Source organism: Sinocyclocheilus anshuiensis, unplaced genomic scaffold (genome assembly GCF_001515605.1).
Source record: "Sinocyclocheilus anshuiensis isolate Anshui unplaced genomic scaffold, SAMN03320099.WGS_v1.1 scaffold739, whole genome shotgun sequence".
Lineage (NCBI taxonomy): Eukaryota > Metazoa > Chordata > Actinopteri > Cypriniformes > Cyprinidae > Sinocyclocheilus > Sinocyclocheilus anshuiensis.
In genome coordinates this window covers 746,463-762,313 of record NW_015551105.1, presented here as the reverse complement: position 1 = coordinate 762,313, position 15,851 = coordinate 746,463, and the positions used below count along the sequence as shown (strand labels likewise).

Genomic DNA, 15,851 nt, shown 5'->3' with positions numbered 1-15,851 from the left:
TTTCTACACAAGCCGTTGATCGACTGCAGTTATGTTGTGGATTATTGTTATGTATTTATCAGCCATTTAGATTCCGACGGCACCCATTCACTGCAGAGGATCCCATTGATGAGCAAGTGATGTAATGCAATAATACATTTCTCCAAATTTGTTCCGGTGAAGAAACAAACTCATCTACATCTTGGATGGCTTGAGGGTGAGTACATTTTCAGCAAATTCTCATTTTTAGGTGAACTATTCCTTTAATAAAATATGCTTTCATACTTTGAGTTGTCCCTTATCAATGCAAAGACATCACTAAAAATTACAAAGGTTTATACTGATATGCAAAACCCCACTTTGCCTAGGGCATTCCCAAACTTTTGGAGGACACTGTACATACATGCACAGAGAATCTAAACATAATTTTGCACTGCACTCAGACCACGATTTATTGATACAAACCTCTACCGCATTGCTTCCCGTTTTCTCATAAATATCATCCCCTGCAAGCCACACAAATACACAAGACATCAAAAACAGGCTTATTGTTGTGTATAGCGTGTGTTTGTGTGTGTGTGTGTGTGTGTGTGTGTGTGTGTGTGTGTGTGTGTACCTGAAGCAGAACTAAGTCCAGCGTGGATGTCTAGTTGTGTGTCGTTCTTGTTAGTTTGATTTCTCACAACCTGTTGTCTTTCTAGTTCCCCTGAGAACCACATACATAATTCACTTTAATGACAGCCGCAACATTCCTTACAACCGTGGCATTCAAACCACTGAGGAATATAGAGAATTCATTATATTTCGAGCTAACCTTTAGGTAATGATAATGAGTTAAAAGTTAGAAATAATGTATAAATTATTTATAGTGCTAATAAACATCTTAAAATGAAGAAAACATGCACTGTTCTATTATATACAGTATTCTTTTCCAATGATGTTAAACTGAAAAATCTTTGCATGTTGCTATGTGTTTGCTAGGGTGTTCTTTGTGGTTGCTAAGTGGTTTCTTACTGGACCAGGTCAAAAGTCTCTAGATTTAATGCTAGTCTGTTTTTTTTTTTTTGGTTTGACAAAACATGGACATCCAGAAACCCAGGGATTTTTGTTATATTCAAATTTTAAATAAATGTGACTATGATTACCCTAAAGCGTGTGAACATGAGTAAATGAGCACACAATAACATGCAAAGACACTCACACTCAATCCGTATTTGTTCCATCTCTGCCACCTCTGTGATGCTCTCTCTCAGGTCCTCTACAAACGTGAGCAGCTCCTCGGCGCTCTGAGAACAGAAACTCACCACCTGCTTCTTCTCTGACGAGAACGGAGACAATATCATGATTCCATGAGGGTAATCTATGAAAGAAAACACACATAGTATATGTATGACACTGCAAATATTAAACAAGGTTCTGCTCCGTAAGGTTCTGCTTTTTATTATTTAAAAAAGAAATCAAAATTTAAAAAAAAAGGTTGAAATCAAAAAAATAATTGTTGAAATGCATTATCATGTAATTACCTTTAAATATAATAAATATTTTCTTTTTGATTACATAAAAATGGCAGCATATTCACTTCATACTCAAGACATTTCTTTTTTTGAAGATTATTTCATCAAAACAATCTTTATAGGTTCACTGATTGATTGACGGAGCAACAGACAAATCAGAACACAGTTTGGAGATGCTATATAAATAGCTTTAGTATTTTTCTGAATTCATTCATTTTTTATTTAATAAACTATATTTTCATAGTTTAAGTTGTCCCTTATCAATGCAAAGTCATCACTAAAAATTTTAAAGATTAATGCTGATATAATCCAAAACCACACTGTGCCTTTTGAAAGGCACTGTACGTATTATTATTATTATTAAACATTATTATATTTTTAGTATAAAAAAAATAAACGTATCCATTTGAATCCATTGTGTTAAAAACTATAATAATATCATAAAAAAATCTATTTTTAATATTGGACTTACACGTCAGAAGCAATTTGTTTATTAATTAGTAAAATATATGATTATTAAAAAGCAATATAACCGTTTAACCACATTTAGAAATTGTATTTTATTTAATTTTATTTTCAGTCCATATAGTAGTTTCATGGTCACCCAGTTGAAAACTCTTAACTATAACTATACTATATTCTTCGCCACAATTATAAATATAGTAAAATATATTATTTAACTTGTGCGTGTTTGTATTCTTACACTCATTCTCAAACAGATGAAACTGCATTCCCAGTAAGCCCATGGCCTTGCAGAACGTGTATGTGGCAGCACTCTTCTTCTTAGGGCATAGTTTTAGGATCTAATAAAACAATCACAAAACAATTTTTATGTTCTGTTGTTTGTGTGCACATGTTTGAATATGTTTTCATGTATGAACACGTGTGTCTCTCACCACTATCAGGTCATTGAAGAGGAACACCTCCCTCTGATGCGAGGCCTGTTTCTGTGGTTTATTCACATCGGTGACCTCAAAGAGTCGACTGCAGCACACCAGCCTACGGTGAGGAACCGACAGTATCTGACGAAGAAAGAGAGAGATTTTGACCTCTTTGATTTCGGGGGAATTCAGTTCAGAAGGTGCAGTTTCCATCAGCACAGGAAAGGAAAAGAGGGATGTCTGAAGCACCATGGGCTGAAGAATGAAATTAATATTTCAGATGGAGGTAGAATGTTTTGCAGTGCTGTCATGTGAAATCTGAAATTATAGCACCAAACTAATGAGCAGTTTTAGTCTCAAGTCTCCTGTTTTCATAGCTCACGCACTGCTAAATTCATTCACACAGCTGTTAGCATACAGAGGTGGGGGAAACTAATGACCAGAAACTGTAATGTGAGTTTCACTTGTTTTTGCTTTGAGCAAAGTTTATTTTTACCTCATCGTGTTAATCAAACTTGATACTGGTAAAAGTTTTTGGGTCAGGTCATACAAGTTGAAACTCATTTCAAGCTTTAGACTTGCATATGAAACTCATATTGTTTACCTTCTGTGAATTATTTTGAGTAGAACAATAGAATTATAGAATTATTAGAATCATTAATAATACATAGAATTTAGAGTGTATAGATTTTAGTGAATCAAAAACATTCAGCACAACCAGTGTTGTCTGATTCTGGAACAAATTATTCTTTTGAGCTGTTTTTTTTAATATAGAGAGAATCAAAAACATTCATCGTAACCAATGTAGTCTAATTCCCAAAGAAATTCAATTCTTATGAGCTGGTTCTTTTTAGTGAATCAAAAACATACAGTATAGCGCAACCAGTAATCTAACTCTCGAACTACAGATTTTTTTAGTAAATCAAAAACATATAATGCCGCCAGTGTAGTCCGATTCTTGAACTAACGAGTCTATTTTATTGAATCAAACACATACAGCTTAGCTAGCTGTGACTAGACTTAAATCACTAACTGTTTGTTCATATGACAACATATGGTTGAAGATGTTAAAGATGCACATTACACATTTTGTCAGCAGTAATAAAATACTGCTGACAAAATGTGTAATGTGCTTCAATGTGCAAGATGAGATTGTTTAAAGGTGTCATAGGATGCCCATTTTCCACAAGTTGATATGTTTCTTTAGGGTCTTAATGCAAAGTCTGAAACATAGTTTGGTTAAAATTTCTCAATGGTAGTGTAAAAACACCTTTTTTTTACCCTGTCAAAAACAGCTCTTTTCAGATCAAGCCGTTTTTGTAGCATTTTCCTTTAAATGTTAATGAGCTCTGCTGACCCCGCCCCTCTCTTCCGAGCTGCTCTCAGAGAGACTGTTTACTTCAGCCGCATTCATCACACTGCCAACACACATTTCAGTTCAAACAACTTGTAAAAGTGCATGTAGCATCCTATGACCCCTTTAAATTTAAACAGTTTTTGAAAACGGTTCATTTTACACCTTATATACAGTAGTTACTGTATATAAGTTGTAAATGAACCGTTTTCAAAAACTGTTTAAATTCAAACAATCTCATCGTTTGGCAATGTAATTGCACTTCTTTTTTTCCAAATATGAATTCCTTAAAACTATTAAGATACTTGAATCATTGAGAAGAATCTCTAGTCATTTGTCTATAGCAACAGTTCAGGATAAGTTCAGTACTTAGTGTTAGAGGTTGTTCACGTGTGAGTGATAGTAATGCTGATCTTTGGCTTTGCAAGACCCACTAATAAATGTATTGTTGAGAAGCCAGTTGTTCGGTCAGATATCTCACTGTCTCTAATCACCTTTTCACCAAGTGCAAACCGAACCGAAAGGTGATGCACTTTTCACATTTACATGACCTTTGTGTATAATTGGTAGAGAACTGACTCACCGTCTTCATTCCCAGAATGCTTTGCTCCACCCTGGTAACATAAGTCACATGATCCTCGTTGGAGCGCAGCTCCCTCTGCTGAATCCGCTCATAAATCCCGGCTAGCATCTCCCGTGGAATATCTGCCCCATCATCCACTCCTAAAGGTGAATTTAGTTATTTATTACCTTTTAACATTTTAAATACTAATGCAAGAATAGATGAAGTCTTGAAAACTGTGTACAATGTTCTGGATTGCCTGTTCTGTAATAGGAATGAATCTTTTGTTAACAAGGACCAAAGTATATGGAGAAGCTATGGAAAGGCATGGAATAAAAATATTAAAAAAAGGTAATAGAGACTTTTTATTTCAGAATTTGGCTATTTTTCTCACAGTTGTGACTTCAATCTCATAATTCTGTCTATCATAATGATAAAATCATAATTCTGACATTCTTGCAAACGTGAGATATAAACTTCTAACTTTTTTCTCAGAATTACGAGTTTATATCGCCACTGCGAGTTATTAATTTGCAAAATGTAAACTCAGAATTCAAATTAAATTAGAATTAAAGTCAGAACTATAAACTCACAATTCTGACTTTTAATCAGAATTACGAGTTTACATCTCGCAGTTGTGAGTGATTAACCACGAAACAAACAACAGTATTAACTGCGAAATGTAAATTTAAAATTCTTAGAAAAAAGCCGATTATAAACTAAATTCAGACATTTTTTTTATTTCTCGCAATTGTGAGTTATTAATTGTGAAATTTAAAGAGTTAAATACAAATTTAAAGAGTTTTTTCAGAATCGAAAGTTTTTTTTAGCTTGAGGTAGTCAGAATTAAAGTCAGAATTAAAAACTTTACGAGTTTATTACTTGCATTTGTGAGATATCAACTTGCAAAAGTCTGAATTGTGAGAGAAAAAGTTGCAATTACTTTATTATTTAAATTTTTATTCCGTGGAAAAAATAAGCTTCCATAAAAAGCAGAAGTGTCACTGTGTAATTTTTCTGAACTGAGGATTTATTTGGCTTATGGAAAAGTCCCATCATAAACCAGAGCTCGACTAATAGCATTCTCTGATTTTGTTCCAATCCCCATGTCTTTACATCTCACTTTAAAGTGCGGCTCTCTTATAGCATATGTGTTTGTTATATCTGCGGAAAGTAGGCAACAGATCAAAAACTGTTTGATCAGAGACCAGGAATCGGTCCAAGAAACACACACACACATACTGCCTACACTCCTAGGAGATCAAAATGCTCCTTTTGATTGCAAATTTAAACATGAAGATGGAAAGCTGATTAAAATTGGCAATATTTAAAATCAAATATCCGATCTCTGACCTCAAAACACCAACAGGCTCCGGTTTTAATTAACAACACGCCATAAACACACCTCGTAGATTACGTATGAAGTCTTCCAGATGCATCTTGCGCTCTAGTTTGATGTTGGGACTGTACATGTCTGTGTTCAGCAGCACGATGGCGAAGGCCAGGATGAAGATGGTGTCTGGGTTATGAAACTGCTGCACCACGTCAGGGTTACACATACAATACCTCTGACTGAAAGAAAGTACAACATTAATGCGCATTATAGTCAATGTTCTGCACCTAATGGATAAAATTACCATAGTTCATTTGGAAAATTGCATGTGTGTCTAGGAAATGACACTTCATTTCCAGCACTGTCGTGTATGATTCTCACCTGAATGCTTCAATGAGTCTCTCGACTTTTTGAGCTTCTCCTTGCACTCGCACATGAGCCTGAAACTTCCTCAAAGCTTCATCCAGCTCCAGCATGGAGAAATCCATCTCATCCACCACACAGCTGAGAGAGAGAGACCACATAAAACTCATAAATGTGCTCGGTTTAAATTAAGAGCCCAATTTATGAGGCTCCAGCACTGTAAGAAATGAAAATGTGGCATTATTACCTTAAGTGGTTGGTTCTTAAATGAGAACCCCCAATCCTGAATATGTGGTTATATTCATGCATTGGTTAATATAAGTTAATGCAACCAGGTTAATTCAGTCATATTAACTCTAACTCTTTCAAAACAAGAATATCATTTTAGAATATGTTAATTAATACTGCAGTTTAATAATATTTCTTACAGTATTTTTAAATTTAGATTCACATTGTATTGGCAGTCACAAATTTGGCTTTTTTTTTTATTTTTTATTTTTATTTTTTTGCATTGTCTTGATAATTCCTTAGCGCTCTAGTTTGATGTTGGGACTGTACATGTCTGTGTTCAGCAGCACGATGGCGAAGGCCAGGATGAAGATGGTGTCTGGGTTATGAAACTGCTGCACCACGTCAGGGTTACACATACAATACCTCTGACTGAAAGAAAGTACAACATTAATGCGCATTATAGTCAATGTTCTGCACCTAATGGATAAAATTACCATAGTTCATTTGGAAAATTGCATGTGTGTCTAGGAAATGACACTTCATTTCCAGCACTGTCGTGTATGATTCTCACCTGAATGCTTCAATGAGTCTCTCGACTTTTTGAGCTTCTCCTTGCACTCGCACATGAGCCTGAAACTTCCTCAAAGCTTCATCCAGCTCCAGCATGGAGAAATCCATCTCATCCACCACACAGCTGAGAGAGAGAGACCACATAAAACTCATAAATGTGCTCGGTTTAAATTAAGAGCCCAATTTATGAGGCTCCAGCACTGTAAGAAATGAAAATGTGGCATTATTACCTTAAGTGGTTGGTTCTTAAATGAGAACCCCCAATCCTGAATATGTGGTTATATTCATGCATTGGTTAATATAAGTTAATGCAACCAGGTTAATTCAGTCATATTAACTCTAACTCTTTCAAAACAAGAATATCATTTTAGAATATGTTAATTAATACTGCAGTTTAATAATACAGTATACAGTATTTTTAAATTTAGATTCACATTGTATTGGCAGTCACAAATTTGGCTCTTTTTTTTTTATTTTTTATTTTTTGCATTGTCTTGATAATTCCTTATATGTGACCCTGGACTGCAAAACCAGTCATAAGGGTCAATTTTTCGAAATTGAGATTTATACATCATCTGAAAGCTGAATAAATAAACTTTTCATTGATCTATGGTTTGGTAGGATAAGGCAATATTTGGCCGAGATACAACTATTTGAAAATCTGGAATCTGAGGGTGCAAAAAAATCTAAATATTGAGAAAATCGCCTTTAAAGTTGTCCAAATGAAGTTCTTAGCGATGCATATTACGTTATATTAAGTTTTGATATATTTACAGTAGGAAATGTACAAAATATCTTCATGGAACATGATCTTTACTTAATATCCCAATGATTTTTGGCATTAAAAAAAAATATAATAATTTTGACCCATACAATGTATTTTTGGCTATTGCTACAAATATACCCCAGCGACTGTCAACTGTGTACATATGTTATTTGTTTATTGTTTATATTGTGTATATATTTATTTATTAATTAAAGGGTTTATGTATTCATTATTATTAGTAGTATTTGTTTTAAAAGCAATAAAAGATTAACCACATAAATATAATTTTATGTATGTTTATTTAATTAAAATATATTACTTTTTTTACTATATTTATAAATTTAGTAAAACATAAATGTATACTATATTTAACTATATTACATTTTGTCTATTGTGTTTATATTGTGTATATTTATTTATTTTATTTATTTATTTATTTATTTATTTTATTATCTGTGTCTTGTTTTTGTTGTTGTTCCAGTGCATCGGAAGCTTCTTTTCTCATCAAGGCAAACATACTGTAAACATACCTGGGCATTTTTTTAATTCAACTATTATTATTTATTTTTTCAGGGCTTATTATGAATGTTTTATATGACTTACATTTTTGCCTCATCAGACAGAGGATGTGTAATTGTCTGCAAAATGACTATGATACAGAGAAAAGTAGAGTGCATAAAATTGTATGAAGACACAACTCACTCTAACACATCTCTGTTGAACTGCCTCTTGCTGTTACCCAGGAACTCTCCTATCATCTGTCGACTCAAACCCTTCCTCTGCAACAGGAAGTGAGCCACACCAATGGCTGTGTCCGGAATAAAGCCCCTGGAGATCAGGAACTGGATGCCTTTGTCTGGATTTCTGCAGGAAGATCATGAAAGATGTAGGTAACTCATTTTTCTCAAGAAGCTAGAGATAACACTTACCAATGTTATATTAATGTTGTTGTACATTTTCATATTTATTTATTCATTTATTGTACACTATCGATTTAAAGTTTGGAATCATTAAGATTTTTTTTTTTTTACTTTTAAGTTTTTTGTTTTGTTTTCAGTTTGCATTCATTCTGGGCCTGTGAAAGTTATTATGAATTGTTTCTAGGAAAAAAACAGAAGAGGTCTGAGTGCGTGTGCGCAGGGTCACGTGTATATGTGTGTTAAGAGAAATATTCATAGCTACAAACTTGCAGTATTTACATGCAGATTATTCTTTCCACGTCAGTTCACATCTTGTCAACACTCTGTTCCAGAGACGCAATCGTCCATATGTGCATCACAATGTCTATATCAAAACAGGACTGAGCAGCTTATATTTATGTTTATGTTGACTACTCTTCCAAAGTCTGGGGGCAGTATTTTTTTTAAAGAAATTAATACTTTTATTCAGCAAGAATGCATTCAATTGATCAAAAGTGACAGTAATGACATTTATAATGTTACCAAAGATGTCTATTTCAAATACATTTTTTTTTTTTTTTTATTCAGAATTCGGCTTTGCATCAGAGGAATAAATTAATATTAATAAAATAAATTAAATTAATAAATAAACATATTTTATAATTTATATGAAAACAGAAAACTGTTGTTTTAAATAATAATATTTCACAATTTTACTGTTTTTCTGTAATTTCAGTCAAATAAATGCAGTCTTGGTGAGCAAAAGAGACCTACTGTACTAACCCCAATCATTTGAAATCATTTGAAAGTACAACAGTCCATGGCATTTGAGGCGTAAAATTAAGCCAATAATGACATTTAAACACCTTTCTCTTAGAGATTAAGATGAAATGTAGAAATTATATTTCATAGCCCACGAGTCTAGACAGTTAAACTAATTTATACAGTTTGCCACTCAAAATTGCTACTAATTATGTAATGTTAATCACAGAAAACCACATATTAACCTTAAACCTATTTCTCTCAAAAAATAAATAAATAAATAAAAAATGAATGATTTACTCAGATCTTTGGGGCATGAAATCGTAAAGATACAGAAGTGAAAGAGCCTGTTTAATCTGGAAAATTATCACTTAAAACCAAATTCCGATTTTTAGCACAAGATACTTTCAAACTTAATTTTTTAAGATACTTTCACTTTTTGACCCCAAACATGCTACACGCCACTTACTCGTTGTGAGCAAATAGCTGAAAAACAAAATTCCCTCATACATCCTGACAGAAACCTTATAAAAGCAACAGTGTCCCTTAGTCACAGCCTGAGTAAAACCGTGTGTGTGTGAGTGGATCACCTGGTTACCTTGGCAACCGTGGTGCTACTCACGTCAAGCATGTCAAAGTGAATCTGATCTGAGATTTCAATTGAGTGCTGATGCACTCTGAAGCCTCTGACGATTGGCTTTATTCTGTGTGTGTGTGTGTGTGTGTGTGTGTGTGTGTGTGTGTGTGTGTGGTTGTCTAATAGAAATACACACACAAAATAGAGCAGAGAAAGAGCTTCACAATCACCCCTGAGGGAGTTAATATAGTCTTCTTGAGTATTTGTGTATGTATACGTGAGCAAGCGTGTGCGTTTTTGTCAGAGTTTATCAGCAGGTATAATGAAAATGCACTCAACTTTTTAGTCATGGGCAAACTGACCCTGCAAACAAAAGCTCTTATCTTTAGGATTAGTAATTTGAACAATTCTATAATATGTTTGCTTGCTTGTTTGTAAGGCCTATAAAACCTTTAAAACATAAAGTTCTTTCAGAACTTTCAAAAAAGTTTTGATAAGCCAAAATTTAAAGTTTACCTTGACAAACTTAGCATTTCTAGTTAAATATGAGAGTTATATTAATTTCTTCTAATCCCTTTATGAAGCAGTTTTCCTCATATGATAGTAAGATTTGCAGTATTGTTTTTTTTACTAAAACTACTGATTTTTTTTTTTCAGTAACTGAAATAAAGTATAAATATTAGTTGAAAAGCTTAAACTTACAAATTAGAAATGTTGCTTTGGGAACTAAATTAATTTTAAAGTACTAAAATTACTAAAACTAAAACGTAAAAATAAATTAAAGCTGTTTAGAAGTATATAAAAAATGAATAAAATTTCAAAGCAACAAAAAAAAGAAACTAAAATTAAAATGAAAATTACCACAGTAATAAAATTACTAAAACTGAAATAAAAATAAAGCCATATAGAAACAGGCTGTGAGTCAGAAGCGCCAGACTGTCCTTGCAAAGTTGGAACTGCCCCACTTTATAGAAACAGACACCAGCATTGTAGGCTAGTCCTCGTCCTCCGCAAAATGCGCTGTACACACCTGAATATTTGGGTTGAACTGTTCTGGAACAGTGTTGTAATGGGGGCGTGTTAGAACGAGCCGTTTTAGGTAGGCGTGGTTGACTCTTAACTTTTATAAAGAATATCTCTTTGGATTTGAGACTTTAGTCTTTGCAACTTTACAGATCTTCTTTATGCACCAAGAGCTTGTAACACTCCAAAGAGAAAGGAAAAATTGAAATCGCATCATATGACCCCTTTAATAAATATTAAAATGGTATACAAATAATATTAAAATAGCACTAGATTTAGTAGGTTTTACTGTCTTTGCAGGACATCCAAGGCTGTCAAACATAGCAAAACCTGTAAAACGCTTAAAAAGCCACTGTAAATGGAAATATTTGACGTTTAACCTTCGTACTCACACATTGAAGAGGTTGAGTCCAATGCGGTAAAGGCGTTTGCGTGCAATATCCGTCGAGAGCGTGCCACAGGGTGTGTCCTGGCAATGTGGGCGGGGCAGAGACAGAATCATCGTCTCACACGCTGATGTTGAGGTGCTGCTGCTACTGACGGGCTCTGAGCTGTTTTCCGCCATCTCTGGTCCAGTCTGGTTGGTCTTTTTCCCCTCCAGTCCCACCCCTGACGGTTCATCCGTTCCAGTTGGCTGTTGGTTCTCTTTCTCTTCCTCGCTGGGTGGCAGAGCTGGGAACTCAGGCTCTGCCGTGGCCGACGATGCCGACTGGCCTGCATTCTGTCCCCCCGTTTTGGGTTTCAAGCTGGTCTCCTTGGATACGCCGTTACCAAGGGAAACTGACTCCAGCATTGAGGAGGAGAGGCGAAAGTTGTGGTTGTCAATTTGGACAGTCACGTCCCTGAAAGCCATCATGAGTTTACTGGCGCTGCGGGGCATGCTCTCCCCACAGCTGCTCTGTGTGGTATCCTGTAGGGCAGTGGGGTCCATCAGGAGCCCCTCGGGATGGGATCCAGAGGGAGGGGCCACAGTGGACACTCCTTCCCCATCTCGAACAGAATTCCAGCTGTTCAAAGCCTCATCAATAGACCGTGCTAATGACTGAACCTGGCAGGGAGAATAGAATAGATGGTTGGTCTTTTTCCCCTCCAGTCCCACCCCTGACGGTTCATCCGTTCCAGTTGGCTGTTGGTTCTCTTTCTCTTCCTCGCTGGGTGGCAGAGCTGGGAACTCAGGCTCTGCCGTGGCCGACGATGCCGACTGGCCTGCATTCTGTCCCCCCGTTTTGGGTTTCAAGCTGGTCTCCTTGGATACGCCGTTACCAAGGGAAACTGACTCCAGCATTGAGGAGGAGAGGCGAAAGTTGTGGTTGTCAATTTGGACAGTCACGTCCCTGAAAGCCATCATGAGTTTACTGGCGCTGCGGGGCATGCTCTCCCCACAGCTGCTCTGTGTGGTATCCTGTAGGGCAGTGGGGTCCATCAGGAGCCCCTCGGGATGGGATCCAGAGGGAGGGGCCACAGTGGACACTCCTTCCCCATCTCGAACAGAATTCCAGCTGTTCAAAGCCTCATCAATAGACCGTGCTAATGACTGAACCTGGCAGGGAGAATAGAATAGAATAGAATAGAATAGAATAGAATAGAATAGAATAGAATAGAATAGAATAGAATAGAATAGAATAGGGGAGAATAGAATAGAATAGAATAGAATAGAATAGAATAGAATAGAATAGAATAGAAAATGTGAATAATATAGAACAGAACAGAGCAACATATTTGAATAGTACAGGATAGAACAGAACAGAAGAGAATAGAATAAAACAACATATTTTAATTAAATAGAATAGAATGAATACAACAGAATAAACCAACACATTGTAATAGAACAGAATGAAATGGAATACAAAAGAACAGAATACAACAACATATTTAAACTGAATAGAATATAATAAAATATAATACAACAGAACAGAATACAACAAAAAATATGTAAATCGAATACAACCAAATAAAATAGAACTGAATACAACAGAAAATAACAACATATTTAAACTGAATAGAAGCAAACCAAATAGGATAAAACCAAATACAACTGAATAAAACAACATATTTGAATAGAACTGAATAGAATGGAATACAATAGAATATAATAGAACAAGATATTTGATTAGAATAGAAAATAGCATAATGTAACCAAATACAACAGAACAGAATAAGATATTTGAATACAACAGAACAGAATAGAACAACATATTTGAATTGAATAGAATAGAATAAAATGAAATACAACAGAACATAATCCAACAGAAACCAAATAGAATGGAACCAAATGCAACAGAATAGAACAACATATTTGAATAGTACAGGATAGAATAGAACAGAAGAGAATAGAACAACATATTTGAGTAGAATTGAACAGAATGAAACAAAAGGACAGAACAGAACCAAATGCAATAGAATCAAACAATAAAATAGAATAAATAGAACAGAATAGTTTGTGTACTTGAACTAAACAAATGACAAAGACTGTAATAGAAATATGCTGAATATAATCCAACAGAAACCAAATAGAATGGAACCAAATGCAACAGAATAGAACAACATATTTGAATAGTACAGGATAGAATAGAACAGAAGAGAATAGAACAACATATTTGAGTAGAATTGAACAGAATGAAACAAAAGGACAGAACAGAACCAAATGCAATAGAATCAAACAGTAAAATAGAATAAATAGAACAGAATAGTTTGTGTACTTGAACTAAACAAATTACAAAGACTGTAATAGAAATATGCTGAATATATAGCACAGAATTCATGCTGTATGTATGTTGATGGTGTAACTGTACCTGCTCAGTGAATGTGTCCTCCAGGTGTGTGAGTGTGGTTGTTGTAGCCACCGGCAGTGAGGTGGAGTGTGTGAGCGGGATGCCCATGAGTGAACATCCCTCCATCAGCGCCCGTTCAGCGGAGAAACCATCCCTCTGTACCCGGACCCTGCGCACTGACATGCGCCGTGGGATCCCACTCTCCAGAACCGAGTTACGGATCTTCTGGAAGTTCTTACTGAGCTGGTACTGACGAAACGCCGTCTGGATCTTACAGGCCGCACGCCGGGAAATCAGAGGACCTCCATACTTTTGCTCCAGTTCTTCTATCTGCAGATAAATAGATAGATACAAAATTTTGACACAAAAACTTATCGTTTCATGCTCTTAATATCTAAGAATCAGTATCACATGCATAGATGCGTGTCCGTTGGGTCGTACCTGTTTTTGTTTGAGATCAGGAGAGAGCTCATATTCTGGAGGATGTGAGCAGGGTGGCGCGTCATGGAATCGAGCTGTGGTTTCAAATGACACAAGTGAGCAGTGGCTGACCCAGATTCACCGTCTTTTAATCTAAACTAATCAGAACCCACTGCACACTCAGGACTAATTATCTCTGCTTAATTACTACATGCAGGCTTTCACAGATTTCAAATTCAATGCATTCTTCATGGAAAATGAGGTAATCAAGTGAAGGTTTCAGATCATCTTTCCGAGTCATGATTCAATTTTCAGAAACTGTTGATTGAATGAGACAGCAAAAATTGAATTAAAATAAAATGCCTTTATTCATTTTAGTTTTTTTAAACTATGCATTGAACAAATAAGACAAAAATGAAATGAAATGAAATTGTTTGAGTGTGTGTGTGTGTACACATATATATACACCCTCAGACACACACATTTTTATATAAACATTTTATATATATTCTATAATTATGCATTATATAACTTATTAAATCATAACAATCAATAAATTATATATAATTTTCAATTATTTTATATAATATAATTTTATTCTATGTAATATTATATATGTCATTAAATCATGAAATTGTTAAAATTTATTTTATTAAATATATGTGTGCATATATATTCACTAAATAATTAAAATGGATAAATAACATAATTTTAAATGTGAATTTTCTATGTATAAAAATGTATGTCTTATATAATATATATTTGGTTACTCAAATACATTTAGAAATTGCAATGCAGAGGTTTCATATAAATCCCCAAAAAACAAATACTAAATCAAACCAAATATCCGAGGTTAGCACCCCACACAATCTTACATAAGCCCATACATGACAAAGCCATTTTCCACTTATGTAGAGCTCATGAAAAAGCATTTCTAAATGGAAAGCAGATGTTTAAATCATGAGAGATGTCACAAAGTACGTTCCTTCTGCTCAACAACACAGCCCAAGCCCATTTCCATTTTCTCCAGGTTCTCTCTCAGTGTAGACGCGGGTTTACAACACACACAAGCACACTGCTGACTGCATACACTGTCAGCACATTAGCTGCTACCCTGGTGTAAAGGCCACTTAAGCTCTGTAAGCACTCATACACGAGGAGCAGAGAGCAGGTTTTTCCATCTTTCATGCGCCAAGTACTGCTCGCCTCTGAGGAACGACAGCAAATGCAGCAGAACCTTAAAAGAGAGCAAAAACAGACGCCAGTGCACACGGTCGATACAGATCATTAGGCCGCTACGCAACTGATCTGAGAACCCAAACTGAAATGTGATATCACTCCTTGTTTGAGAGAGTGTGCAGGTGATGTGAGTGAAGTGATGCAGGCAGCAAAGAGTTTGATTTAATTTCCTATGTTATGACTCAATAAATATGCTCTCTGTCTCTCTCAAGCTGTTTAAAAACAGGTTTCAACATCAAGCAGAAACCCAGGCAGTCGATTTCTGCAAATAAAAGGTGAGAAACTACCGCATGCTTATATTTTCCCCATTAGTCCATCTTCTCTCTCACCAACCCCCCTTCCTAATCATTTGGGAAATAACTGGCACACAATCACTACAGGCTTTCTGCAAAAATGAAAGCTGCTCTCTCCTGTTCATCAGTTAAATTGGCATCAATAAAACTTTATTAGTGGTGCTTACTCAGGCTTATGGTTACTTACTCATACTTAGGGTTAGTGATTTAAACAAACTTTCTACAGAAAAATACTGTAAAAATGCTACAGTGTAAATATTTAGTTAACTGTAACAATGTACCATGAAAAATGGTAAAGTTTAACATGGTGTTAT

The 15,851-nt window shown here is 35.2% G+C and overlaps 1 protein-coding gene across 1 annotated transcript in view; it reads right to left on the bottom strand.

The window, feature by feature from the left end:
• iqsec3b (IQ motif and Sec7 domain ArfGEF 3b) overlaps positions 1–15,851 on the bottom strand; it is a 26,375-nt gene that overhangs the window by 4,369 nt on the left and 6,155 nt on the right. The window contains exons 3-14 of the mRNA XM_016452961.1: positions 14,027–14,132; positions 13,607–13,915; positions 11,207–11,862; positions 8,256–8,417; positions 6,789–6,911; positions 5,696–5,862; positions 4,312–4,451; positions 2,390–2,515; positions 2,197–2,296; positions 1,181–1,339; positions 596–685; positions 445–485 (exon numbers count right to left, since the gene is read on the bottom strand). Coding sequence (XP_016308447.1) covers positions 445–485; positions 596–685; positions 1,181–1,339; positions 2,197–2,296; positions 2,390–2,515; positions 4,312–4,451; positions 5,696–5,862; positions 6,789–6,911; positions 8,256–8,417; positions 11,207–11,862; positions 13,607–13,915; positions 14,027–14,132 — 2,179 coding nt within the window. The remainder of the gene's footprint in view (positions 1–444; positions 486–595; positions 686–1,180; positions 1,340–2,196; positions 2,297–2,389; positions 2,516–4,311; positions 4,452–5,695; positions 5,863–6,788; positions 6,912–8,255; positions 8,418–11,206; positions 11,863–13,606; positions 13,916–14,026; positions 14,133–15,851) is intronic.